The 13418-nt window shown below is 45.8% G+C and overlaps 1 protein-coding gene across 7 annotated transcripts in view; it reads right to left on the reverse strand.

Annotated features, from left to right (window-relative positions):
• Positions 1 to 9485: 9485 nt before the first annotated feature.
• DAPK1 (death associated protein kinase 1) overlaps positions 9486 to 13418 on the reverse strand; it is a 211395-nt gene continuing 207462 nt past the window's right edge. For 5 of the 7 annotated variants that reach the window (XM_036856617.1, XM_036856619.1, XM_036856615.1 and 2 more), the window contains 2 exons: positions 10074 to 11302; positions 9486 to 9621 (listed from right to left, as the gene is read on the reverse strand). In XM_036856617.1, coding sequence (XP_036712512.1) covers positions 9588 to 9621; positions 10074 to 11302 — 1263 coding nt within the window. In that variant the 3' untranslated portion in view covers positions 9486 to 9587. Of the gene's footprint in view, positions 11303 to 13418 lie in introns of all 7 variants that reach the window. The other 2 variants (XM_036856620.1, XM_036856618.1) reach the window with 1 other exon arrangement.

The raw sequence follows: 13418 nt of genomic DNA on the forward strand, positions 1-13418 counted from the left end.
TTCCAGTCCTACTCAGGCACTAACAAGGATGAAGTTTGACAAACATAAAAAAGAACATGCCAACCTCTCTGATGGGTTAGGACACTGTTGACGCATATCAGCTTTGGGTTCATGCTTCCTGGCAAGTGAACTCCCTTCCCACACTCCACTCTCTTCCGCCCTGAGTTCTATACGTTCCTGTTGCAAAAAGGGAACCGTTCTTGGTTGGTGCCCCATGATCTGCATCACGGAGTGTTCAATGAACTCAGAGGGATCTAAACAGTCTGGGTACAAATCCAGCCCAGGCTGTGTCAAATGCTATCTTTAGAATGGCCAGGGCTTAGTGCCAGGGATCCCCTATACACACGGAGATCCATGGGCCCATGAGCAAACGGCCTGAGCTGAATGCAGTTGAAATGTGGTCCAGACAGCAACTTGGAGCAGTCCTCAAAGTACAGTACTGTTTGCAGGGACTGGTGGGTAACAGGCTGCTGTGTGTAAGATACACAGAGTGCTCTACCCCTGCTTGCTCAGAGCTCACAAGCGAAGATAATTCAGGCAGGCAGAAAGTCAAGGCTGGTCTGTCATACTTAAACATACCGGTAGCCGGACGTGTCTTGCTATTGTTACCGAAAGCTCATCCTCTCTGTACAACGGTGCCCAGTCAAATCTTGGAGATGGAGTTTTGGGTGCTTGGGTGAAGTAGAAAAGGATAGCTTTATTGCTTTGCCAGGCAAAGGGGGACACAGCAGACTCTTGCCTCAAAAAACTATGTATATGTCCCACCCTGGGAGGATTTGATGAGTGTTATATAACAGTGGTTCAAGGCTGGGGTCTCTGATAAGACTAGGGTGTGAGCAGGGCCTGCCCTCCTTAATCTCGTCTCAGGTTGTTTCTTGGCTGCTTCTGCCTTGATGAGCAACTGCTAAAATCTGCCCTTTGGAACTCAGGGAAAGTCATGGAGGCTGGAGTCTTGCCTACAAGTAACGGGACAAACGGGCCTCCGTGCCCGGCAAGCCCACAGGCTCTCACTCGGTTTCACTACTTCTACCCACCTCCCAGGAGCTCGCCACTGCCCTCCTAAGAATAACCACCGCCGTTGTTCCCAACTTCTTTCTTGTTCCCCTGATAAGATGGAGCAAGAGATCTTCCTTTACTCACCGGCTCACAGGGAAGCAAGCATAATTTTCTTTATTGTGGTAAAATATACATAACAAAATTTACCATTTGAACCAGTTTTGATTTAGTACATTCACAGTGTTGTGTAACCATCACTACCACCATCCATTACCAGAAGTTTTTCATCATCTCAAACTGAAACCCTGTACTCACTGAATGCTAACGCCTCCATCCTCTTTGCTCCCAGTCCCTTAATTTCAGATGTGTTGAGAATAGTATTTTGAAATGATAATGTTTATTTCTTGCTGACCGTCTTATACGCAGCCCTCTCTTGATTCGGCCTGCAGTTTCCATTCCTTGGGAAGTGTTAGGATTATTAAAGGAGAAATGAAAAGAAAAAGAGACATATGTTCAGGCTTTAACTTCCAAAATAGGACTTTTGAGATCCTGGCGTTCAATAAAAATCTGGAGATTTTTATTATAGAGAAAGGCAAAATGTCCTTCCGAATCCCAACGCGTCCTGAGAAGCTGGGTGGCCACCTCCGATGTCCTGACTCCAGACCCTCTTGTCTTCCATGACACAGAAAAATCAGCAAGCAGCACGATAACAAAAAATGTTTAAGTGGCTATTTTGGATGACAATCAAGATTTCTATGTAACCTGGAAGACAGAACAAGGATGGCAAGTGTCAGTGCACTTATGAATCAAAACCTGCTTTCATAATTCTCCAGCCCTGGGGCTGTTGGAGCAGAGACCGACTGACCCTCGCCATTCCTGGCGGGGTCATGCCCTGGCCAAACCGCCTGACTTCCAGGTTTCTCCTAATGCTGAGATCCTGTGACCTTTCCAGAGCAGCCAGAATTTCCATGCTTCCTAAAGCCTGGCCTTGCCTGGAAAACAGTAGGTGAGTTTTATAGCTTTCAGGGGATGGAAGCAACATTGCCTTGAAATATTTCACAAGAAGGGTCCTGTTGGACTCTCCCTGCACTTCTATACATAGCAAAGAGCAAAGGCTTCTGGACAAACAAAACAACAAACTTTAAAGCCACACTGCCCATGACCAACTGGTCACTAGTCTTGTGACATGGAGAAAATAAGGACCACTGGATGATTTTTTTTCCCCTAAGATTAGATTATTCAATTGAAAGAAATGTCCTTTGTTCTAAGACTCTAACTTACCTTCTTTTCTTTTTTTTTTTTTGACATCACAATGTTTAAAAACTTTTTTTGCGATGACTGATGACATCATTTGGTAGCTGTTGCTGTTTCTAAGTGGTCTTACTTTGTGAAACAAAGTGTCAGGCCCCCATGACCTTTATGACCTTTTACTAGTGCATGAAATTCTCAAAGTGGAACCACTGACACAGTAATGTGTCTCAGGGTTCAAGAGTCAGTAAAACGAAAAGCTACTTATTATGGGAAAACAGCTTCAGGCTACAGCTTTTGGGGACAGAGAGAAGTAAAATTCACTTTCATTTCTCATTTTCAGGATGGCATTCTTGCCAAAATGATGAATGAGAATCAAATCAAGTCTGCCTTTGTCCAGTTTATGGAAAGATAAGTAAAATGTCACGAGGCGAAAGCAGTCAGCTAAATTCACAAATTAGAACCTTCTACAAAATAACCGGATTTGCATTTTTGCCCTGGGGCTGGGCGTTCTCTGCATGAAAGGGTCTTTAGTGGGGATCTTCACTGTCTACAGCCTGTTTTGACTGATAAGTTCGTCCAGTAGTTTCCCAATATGCTGGACAGGGACCCAGCCGGACGGCTGGCTCCTGGGGTCAGCAATGTCTGTCGGCTGGAGAACTGGGACCCCTGAGTGGGATGGCAGGGAGGCCACACAAATAGAAGAGACCAGAGCACCAGGAAGTGCCTCGCCAATGACAGAAGCCTGCACAGAAACTCAGGACATCAAACCAGACAGAGAAGGATGTCTACCATGACAATTGGTTAATGAGTGTTTACAATTGCACGAACATATAAAATAAGTTACTAAATGAGAAAACTCAACATGTCAGAAAATCCTACAGCTCATATGTGTATATATATATACTTGATAGAGGTTCCCCAGATTTGAAAATAATTCTCAAAATTTATATGGCATTACTAAAAATGAGTTTTGAAGCTGAGAGTTTTCTAAACAATCAATAACTATAATTATTAACTAATCATCTTCATCTCTCATGATGGTGGAAAGATTGAATTTTCTTTCCATTCTTGCTAAAAGAATGATATTATAAAAGCTGTTATAAGCAGCAAAAAATGTAGTAAGAAAGCATCATAAGGTTAGTAGATAAAATAACGTTTTTCTGGGAAAATAGAAATCTAGACATTAGATTTCTATTTTCCCAGAAAAGAGAGCAACACAAATGCAATTTTTTGCTCAGCAATAAATGCTTCTGTCCTTGGATTTTTAATTGTCATGTGACCACACCCCACCCCTACCCCAAATGTTTCATGTCTAATCCAAAATGTAGGGGGAAAAAAGTGCAAAAAGATGTTTATTCCAATTTTATTTATAATGGGGGAAAATGTTTGAGTATTTCATGGTAAGGAACAGTTAGTTCAATCGGGATATGACAACACTATTTGAATATTATGAGCCATTAAAACTAATGTTTCTGAAGAGCTTCTAGTAACATTGAAAAAGAGCTGTCATGTTACATTAAAAAAAAAAAAAACAAGTACACCAGAAACTAATAGGATATTATACGTCAGTATACTTCAATTTTTAAAAAAACAGCATATAAAATTGTACATTTTGTATGATTTCAGTTCCATTAAAATACTGTATGTCTAGGAAAAAGGTGAAAGGAAAAAAAAACTTTCATTGTATTGCAACTGCCCCGAAAGCCAAAGGGGCACTGTTGAGTCCCAGGGAGGGCTGGCATGGAAGGACCTTGGTTTGCTGCCTTTCAGCACAGAGGTGGGAGCATGGACTGTCAGTAATAAAGGCCTGGCTTCTCCTTCCCATGCAAGTATTGGTCACAGAATCACGTGATTTAGAGGAACCCGCCCTGGCCTCCCTCTAGGCTGACTGGCCTTCCCTTCTCGGAAGACAGGAAGGTCATCACTGGCACTGGCTGTGATGTAACCTGAGGCCTGTGCAGAACCCCATAGGGCTCACACTGGGGCGGGAGGATGGCATGGAGTGGGGTGTAAGAAAATTCTCGTGATGCTCTGTTAGTCACCCCGGTTGTGGGAAATGGGCACTCATGGCTGAATCAGTGGCAATCCAGGCTCTTGGCCAGAAGAACAAGTCTTTATGGCCAGGGAATCCCTCACCTCATGCATCACATATGCATACACACACTTATACACAATACACACATCACCCACACACACTTATACACATATACACACATGCGTACACTCATACCCAAATGTATACATGTATATACACACATATACATACACAGTTACATGTATGTGTGGACACATGCACATGCCACACACATACACATATACTTACGCAATACACTTGTGCACACTTGTGCATACACACACAGTATACACACATACACATGCACTCACAACACACCCACTACATTACAATATAAATACTTAGCAGAGGTGTATAAAGGGTCCCAGTTGTGGTCAGAGGGCCTGACATTTAGTCTAAATTGTTAATAATTGAACCGTGCTGTTTGGTCTAAATCTCTTAAACTCTTTCCTTCCAGCCTCCAAAGAGTGTGGTTGAATGACACCATCTGTAAGATCTCTTTTCATTGTAAAATTCTGTGATTTCGATGGGACAAGACACATTATTCACCAGGAGCTTGTCCCGGTCCTTTTGCTGCTGAACCCCGCATGCTGGAGTCACAGCCTTTGGCGCCTGGCCAGGCCACCCTCACCAAGCGTCAGCCCCTCGAGTGACGGGCATCAGAGTCCGATCCCAGGGCAGCCTCTGCTGTAGGTACCTGTGAAGCTTCTTTCCTGCCCCTCCTCCCCACTCCCACACACTTCTTTGATTCTTCTGGTCAAAGAATTGCCTTGTGAACAAGAGTCACGGGCAACCTTCTGAGGCTGGGCGTTTCAGCCAGGACTAGCTGCCGTTTCCTGGGGTCACTTCCAGCTCCGCCACGCACATTTCCAGAGATGCAGATGGAAGGGGGCTGACTACTCCTTCAGTCCCCTTTCAGGGGCACCTCCCTGACCAGGCGTTCAGTGGGGACAGCAGTTTCTGTCCTTGACGTGGCCCCTGCCTGGCAGCTGCTGAGTCCTCTCACCAGCACGTGACCTTTGGCTGCAATGATAAAAGTGACCTCAACCTCAGGTGGCCACCCAAAGCACAGTCACTGTCCCTGAAAATAGCCCCCTGAGAGCAAATTCCTCGGACAGTCGAGTTGAGCGCCAAGGCTGGTTAGGGGAGCAGGCGCCAGCCCACCAAGCTCTGTGTCCCTGCTGTGAGCCTGGGGCTGGCGCCCATGATAGGCAATAGGTGCTCAGCAAACGTCTGGGGAATGGCGAATCAGAGCACGTTACTCTCATAAATGGTGTGGCCTAAGTCGTCAAGAATCCAAAGTCCTGGGGCTTCCCTGGTGGCGCAGTGGTTAAGAATCCACCTGCCAATGCAGGGGACACGGGTTTGAGCCCTGGTCTGGGAAGATCCCACATGCCACGGAGCAACTAAGCCTGTGTGCCACAACTACTGAGCCTGTGCGCTAGAGCCCGCAAGCCACAACTACTGAAGCCCGCGTGCCTAGAGCCCGTGCTCTGAAACAAGAGAAGCCACCACAATGAGAAGCCTGCGCACGTAACAGAGTAGCCCCTGCTCGCTGCAACTAGAGAAAGCCCACGCACAGCAACAAAGACCCAACATAGCCAAAAAAAAAAAAAAAGAATCCAAAGTCCTTAAAAGACTGCTGGTGCCATCCCAGGTATGAATTCAAACTGAAAAACAAACAAAAAAACCCCAAAACACTGAACAATAAACAACAACAAAAAAGAAGCCAAACAAAATTCTCACCTCTTCCTCCCATGATAACCATTTTACAGGGTTTTTTTAAATAAAAAATATCAACTCTTCTAAAAAGCAATCTTTCATGTTTTTAATCCCCCCTTCCCCATAGTGGGGGGCACAGGCTTTGCTGGGCTGCTCTGAACACGTGGGCAGTCCTGTATATTACTCAGCAAGCTTTACTGTTACCTGGATATTTTTAGGTTCCAGCTTTATCTTTTTTCTCTTGTTCTTAAAAAATTGTGCTAAAATAAATATAATTTTTTTTCATTTTAACCACTTGTAACCGCATAGTGCAGTGGCAGTAAATACATTGACATTGGTGTGCAACCATCACCACTATTCACCTCCAGAACTTTTTTCACGTTGCAAAACTGCAACTATCCTTTTACTCTTAATGAAGCTTTTCAGTTCAAATCTACCCTTCGGTTTTACAGCCTGGCTGGCATCTAGCTGCTGCTGAGGCAGGAATAGCCAGGCCCAGGCTTTCATTTTGGAGTGGCTTTTCTGGGGTCACACCATCAGGGTTTGGTAAGACTGGTGCAGACTCTGGACACTGATAGGGCCAAATGTAGTTTTATGGTTTCAGGAAATTCTGTAGTTTTAATTGTAAACCCCTTTCTGCAAAAAAGACCACCCAGAGTTCTGATTCCTTTCCGAAGGTGTGGGATCCAGATTCTGGAAACAATCAGAACTCTCAGAAGTGCCCTCCAGCCCGTGCCAGGGAGGCTTCGGGTCCCTGGGATGCTTTGTCCATAGGGGAACCTCAGGCACCCCAGGGCAGCCACAGCTCCCAGGGGATGAGGAACATGTTGCCCGAGTGCATTTTACAGCAACTCTAAGAAAAAGGGTCCATGAAGGGCTGCTTCTGGCTCCTAAGAACCTGTACCTTTTGATTCCCACTGTGGCTGCAGGAAGTGAGCTATGAATGGCCTAGTTTATCCCCTTCTGCAGGAGGCAGAGACGGCTACCCATGCTGGGGCTTTGCGAGGCAGTTTCAGCCTAACCAGAGTTCATGGCACTGAAGACCCCGAGATGCCGCCTGGAATGACCCCACAGCATTTCTCAGGGCAGGGCAGTGAGCTCAGTGGACCTTAAACTCTTCAAATTTGTGTAGTAATGATTCCGAAGTATGGCTTCAACATTTCAGGAGCTTAGGTGGCCCCATAACCTTATGGACAGGCACCTGCTTAAAACAAAAGTATAAAGACTCCTGCAGTCCTCTGCTTCATTGGCACAGCATCCTCCCCCTGCCCCTTCCTCCTGTTAACAGAACTCCCTTCTTGGGGGAAGCTGCTCCTTTCCCAACACTGTCCTAGGGTCCCCAGGGCCAGGCCAATCTTGTGACTCTCTCTCTCCCAACCACTGGGATGGCTCCATGACCCAGACTGGAGCAGTCAGAATCCTTCTTTGGGATTTTACTTACTGAGGCTGCCAGAGGCAGCCCTTGCCTCCTGGGTCCTAGATCCTGGTGCCGGATCCTGCGATATGAAGCACTTTTGAAGCAGGAGAGATGAAGCTGACGTTCGGGAGGGAGTTGACTCATGAAAAGGAGGTTCTACTCCTCTAAGGCAATCACAATTTCAATTTCAGTGTTATCCTTTTGACGCATATTTACGTGTAGCTTTTAATTTTACTCCATTAATATTTCTTTTCTCCTTATAAAAGTAAATCATGTTTATTACGTACCATTTAGGCAAAACAGAAATGAATTCTACTGCCACAACCGTAGAGAAAATCACCCACATCATTGTAGTCTTTTTCCTTCCAATCTTTTTTCTTTGCCCATTTTTTTTTTAAACCAGTCTTGAGATTTTACTAAAAATGGGTTTTGTCATTAGAGCTTTTGTCACTTACAGCTACCATGCAGGTCAAAACTAGGGTTTCTAGTTGATGGCCCGCAGCAGTGTGGTCTCTAAGTAAAAAGACGGGCGGGAAGGTATGTATCTTTTGTAGCAAGTTTTCTCTTGCTCAGCAGGAGCTCCCTCCACCTTTGTATAGGAAGAAAGCTTCCCCTGTTCCCCCGTTGCTGAGCCTAAATGATCCAATTTGGTTTGGGGGTTCATCCAAGGAAAATAGGAGGGGCCTCTTTTCTTTAAAGCAAAAATACACGTGAGGGACTTCTCTGGTGGTGCAGTGGTTAAGAATCTGCCTGCCAATGCAGGGGACACGGGTTTGAGCCCTGGTCTGGGAAGATCCCACATGCCGCGGGGCAACTAAGCTCGTGCGCTACAACTACTGAGCTTGCGCTCTAGAGCCTGCGTGCCACAACTACTGAAGCCCACGTGCCACAACTACTGAAGCCTGTGTGCCACAACTACTGAAGCCCGTGTGCCACAACTATTGAAGTCCGCATGCCTAGAGCCCATGCTCCGTAACAAGAGAAGCCACCGCAATGAAAAGCCTGCACACCGCAACGAAGAGTAGCCCCCGCTTGCTGCAACTAGAGAAAGCCTGCACCAAGCAACAAAGACCCAACGCAGCCAAAAATAAATAAAAATAAAAATAAATAAATAAAAGAAATACATGTGAAATCACCTGAGCTCTTTCTGCTTCCCCACACCATTCCCAACTTTAGTAATAATTAAGCACCTAATAAACTGGGTTGATTTCCACCCCTGAGAGTTTAGGTTTAATCACTTTCTGGACTGGTTTGTCCCACGAGGTGGGGTACTGGCAAATGAAAACAAAACAAAGAAAAAGAATCACTTTTGAATTAAACACCAACAAACTAATGCAACAAGCAACAGTTTATTTATTAAAAAAAAAAAAGGAAAAAAAAAAAAGAACTAAAAAGAAAAGAAAACCTTTTTTTACTATATCTTATAGATTAAGTAAAAATACCTGTATTAATATATATGTATATACATACTTCATATATATATATACATATGATATAACATTAAAATTACATGCTTCTCAGGACAGAAGAATTAGGACATGTTCCCTTATTTCGATTTAAAACTCTATCACAATTTAAAATCACTGCAAGAAAACTTGCTTCCTTTATTTTCTTTTTGAGACTTCAAGTACAGGAAGTTATCAAACCAGGATCTAAATATGGAGAACCATCTGCTATGCACAAATGACAACAAACTGCCACAAATCATGAGTCGGGGGTCTTCTGAATTCTCACACAGGTCTTGGCTCCCTACAACAGTGTCAGCCTTCTACCTGAGATGACAGGGGATGATGAAGCGTGACAGTCTGAAGGTTCCACGTGGATGTTCACACTGACGTTGAAACAAAAGCAAACACAAACATGTCTTATCGTAGCAACAACACTGGCCATGAAATTGCTCTAGAGGAGGTCTCTTTCTCCCCTTTCCTTGTCAAAGGAAACACAAAAATTGCCAAAAAAAACAAAAAAACAAAAAAAAAAACCTCGGGTGAAGCACCTCTGGCGATGATCAGCATACAGCAAGAGACAGAGAGGGAGCGTTTCTTTCGCGACAGCTCCGGGCTGACTTGGATGATTTCAAACACACCCTCTTCTGCAAAAGGCACTCACATATTGTCTGTTTATAAATCATACAGTGGGATTCCTTACATGGGAGTTTTTCCTACAAATATAAAAGAGATAAGCTGAGGACATGGTATAACAAAGAAAAGAGTATAAGAAATACACATTTTGGATAAATGTCCACTTTCTTTAAAAAGGACAATCAATATAATACTTTAAAAAAATTTCATTGAAAAGTTAGGAATTCCAGTAAAATTATCAGTAAGAAGCAAGGTACTAGAGGATGAGAGACGGAGGGAGGCTAGCTTTTCAAATGGCCAAAGGAAAGGATAGGGTCTGCTCTTAAACTAGAAAGACCATTCACACACAACGCAATGTGTGAGAGGAGGGAGGTAGTAGCAGAGAAATAGGTGAAGCGGAAGGGAGGGTGGCGTCCTTCAGGATGTGGGCGTAGGAAGGGACGCGCCAGAATCTCCAGTGGGAAAGATGGGTTGTGTTCCCCTTGCCTCTGCAGTTGGAAGAGACCCTGCCCAAGCCAAAGGCTGCCCTCACCGGGACACGACCGAGCTAATGGAATTATAAGATGTGCCACTGTTGCAGCTTGAGGCGTAGGCCTCCTGGCCGTTGCTGTCGAGGTTGATTTTGAACACAGAGGACGCCTTCAGTAGGAAGTCCGCCGCATCCCGGCGCCCCAGCTCCCTCAGTTTGGACATGAGGATGCCGACCGTGCTCTCGGGGTAGGAGGTCCATTCCCGGAGCAGGGCGTGGACCGGGCTCGGGAGGAACTCCTTGGGAGACCCGTTATTGGTGTTGTACTTTGCCACAAGGTCGGGGAGACCCAAGTTCATGGCGAGAAGGCACCAGTCCTTCCCCATGGGATCGGGTGGGTCCAGCAGGCGACTGAGTTTCCTCCGCGTCAGGAGGTTCAGATCTGACGCATGGATGTCCATGCCCAGGCTGGCCTGTGAATAGACGTCGTGACAGCCGAAGCACATGATGCTGCTGAAGCTCTCCTTGTACCCGCCCATGGTGTTAGTCAGCGAGGTCTCCTTGAGGGTCTGTGCCCGGAAGAAGTCTCGCGGCTGGTAGATCATGACGGGCTCGTGGTGCTCTCTCAGCTGCTGGGGGCTCAGGTAGTGCTTCACCGTCAGCAGCCCGGGCAGCGTGGTGGCCATGACATTCTCGATGGTGCTGCACACCGAGTCCAGCAGGAGGCAGCACTTGATCTTTTCCGTCTCCAGACCGCGCACCTGGACCTCGATGCCCTGGCCATGGTTGACCAGGAGCACCAGCAGCTCGGCCCCACGGTTGGCAATCTTGCAGCCGTTCACCCACAGGCGGATGTCCGCGTCTCCCTCCGCGCTCTGCTGGTGGATCCACCTGCACAGGTTCACCTGCACCTTGTGAAAGATGCCGCACGGGAAGGGCGTGAGGTGCTCCACGGGGACGATGCGCACGCCGCCGTAGACCCGCACCTCGTCCTCCTCATCCGTCCAGGACCGGTGCAGGTTGTCAGTCTTGATCAGGGCGGGGATGTCCACCATGGTACCGCTGCTCAGGTCCCGGGCGCAGATATCCATGGCATCTAGAATCTGCAGCAGCTCCTCCACGTCGCTGTCAGGCACCAGGCGCTGGACGTCCTCCATGGTGTAGCGGCCCCGGTAATGGTGCAGGGCCCGTGGGGTCTCGACGGAGAGCAGCTTCCCCAGAACGTTGGTGCAGAGCCAGCGGGGGTCTAGGAGCAGCACATCCTGGACGGTTTCACTCTGCATGATGTTGATCTGCCAGAGGGGACAATGGGAAGTCACACATAGGAACATAAACGGCCAGATGCTTCAGCTGCTCAGAGCACTAAAGGGCCTGAGCAGGGATGAAATCTGTGCAGATATTGTAAGGAATGACTCAGCACATTCATATGGACAGATCTCAAAAATCAATACTGAGGCAAAAAACCAGCTTGGCAATGTCATAAGGGAGATTCTGAAAAGACTACCTTTGACCCTTATAAAAGGTCAATGTAATAAAAGACAGAGAGAGAGAGAGAGGGTAGCCAAATGCAATGGGTGATTTTTGACTGGATTCTGAATCCCCAAATAAATACACAAATGAATAAAATTAGCTATAAATGAAATTACTGGGACAAGTGGCAAACACTTGAATGAGGACTATAAATTCAACAGTAGTATTATATCAATGTTATGTTTCCAGGAAGTGATAATTAATTATATTGTGGTTATGTGGAAGAATGTCCTTCTCTTTAGGAGGTACAAGCTAAATATTTAGGGGTGAAAGGTCATGATGTTTGCAAAGCAAATAAATAAATAGAAGAGAAAGAGCTAAAGCAAATGTAGCAAAATGTAAACAACTGGTTAAATTAGGTGTCGAGGATATGAGGAGATATTGTACAAGTCTTCCAACTTCTCTGAATGATTGAAATTTTTCAAAAAAGATTCAGAATGTTACAATATTAGACTGTTAGGTAAATTTTTAACACACATACATATAAAAAGGGTCTAGAAAGATACGCTACCATGACAGTGGTTGGCCCTGGAGTGGGAAGAGAGGAAAGTGGCGAGAGGTGGCCAAAAGGGACTTAAGCTTTTCCTGTCACATTCATTTCTTTAAAAAGCAGAAGTCAGAAAGAAAAAAAAAAAGTGACAAAAAATAGAAGCAACTTTCCCCTTTACTGAACACTTAACCCTCCCTCCCTTCCCTCCCTATTCTGGGCTAGTTCTACAAAGAACGGTGATCCAAGGTGGACTCCATTCTCACGTGGAGGCTGAGACCCTGGACCTGTTTGCACCAGAAGTACTTTTCTCCCCACAGTCTGGTTTAAATCTTTGAGATGCCCTGTAGATATGATTCTGTTCAAAATTGAGACTTAGAGTGTACATTTCTGGAATGTGCAGCAGTATCTACTTAATTTTTGATCAGGCATTTGGTGGAATACTGCCTGCAGTTCAGTCCTAGACACAACTATCTCCTCAGGGTCACAAAAGACAGACTGATAAACTGTCCCGTATTGGAGGAGACTAAGGAGACAGATGACTGAGTGCAGTGTGGGATCCTGAGCCGAAAAAAGACAGGACAACTGATGAAATCTGAATAAGATCCTTAGATTACTTACTAGAGGGCAGGAATAATACTGGAGGAGGGGCTGGGGGCCAATGAGAATGGGGGCCGCCTGATTTAGATTTCCCTTCTTTTTTATTCTGCCTTCACTTACTTATTAAAGTCTCAAGGGCAAGGAGGGATGTGGTGTCAAATAATGTGGATTAATCGCTATGAGCTAGAAAATTGCTGGCAAATGCCACAAGGCAAGAGAATACTGTATTAAAAAGAGTGAGTTTATTATTATGGTTACAATATATATCTTTAGATCTAGCACTATATTACAAGGTTAGGTTTGGTCCCTTGCTTATCCCCACCCTTGGATTCAATCATTTAAAGTACTGCTGGAGAGACCTTCAAGATGGCGGAGGAGTAAGACATGGAGCTTACCCTCCTCCCCACAAATACATCAGAAATACACCTACATGTGGAACAACTCCTACAGAACACCTACTGAACGCTGGTAGAAGACTTCAGACTTCCCCAAAGGCAAGAAACTCCCCATGTACCTGGGCAGGACAAAAGAAAAAAGAAAAAACAGAGACAAAAGAATAGGGACAGGACCTGCACCTCAGGGATGGAGATGTGAAAGAGGAAAAGTTTCCACACACTAGGAAGCCCCTTCACTGGTGGAGAAAGGGGGTGGGCGGTGGGGGGGGAAGCTTCGGAGCCACGGAGGAGAGTGCAGCCATAGGGGTGCGGAAGGGCAAAGCGGAGAGATTCCCGCGCAGAGGATCGCTGCCGACCAGCACTCACCAGCCCGAGAGGCTTGTCTGCTCACCCGCC

The sequence above is a fragment of the Balaenoptera musculus genome, chromosome 6 (genome assembly GCF_009873245.2).
Source record: "Balaenoptera musculus isolate JJ_BM4_2016_0621 chromosome 6, mBalMus1.pri.v3, whole genome shotgun sequence".
Taxonomy (NCBI): domain Eukaryota; kingdom Metazoa; phylum Chordata; class Mammalia; order Artiodactyla; family Balaenopteridae; genus Balaenoptera; species Balaenoptera musculus.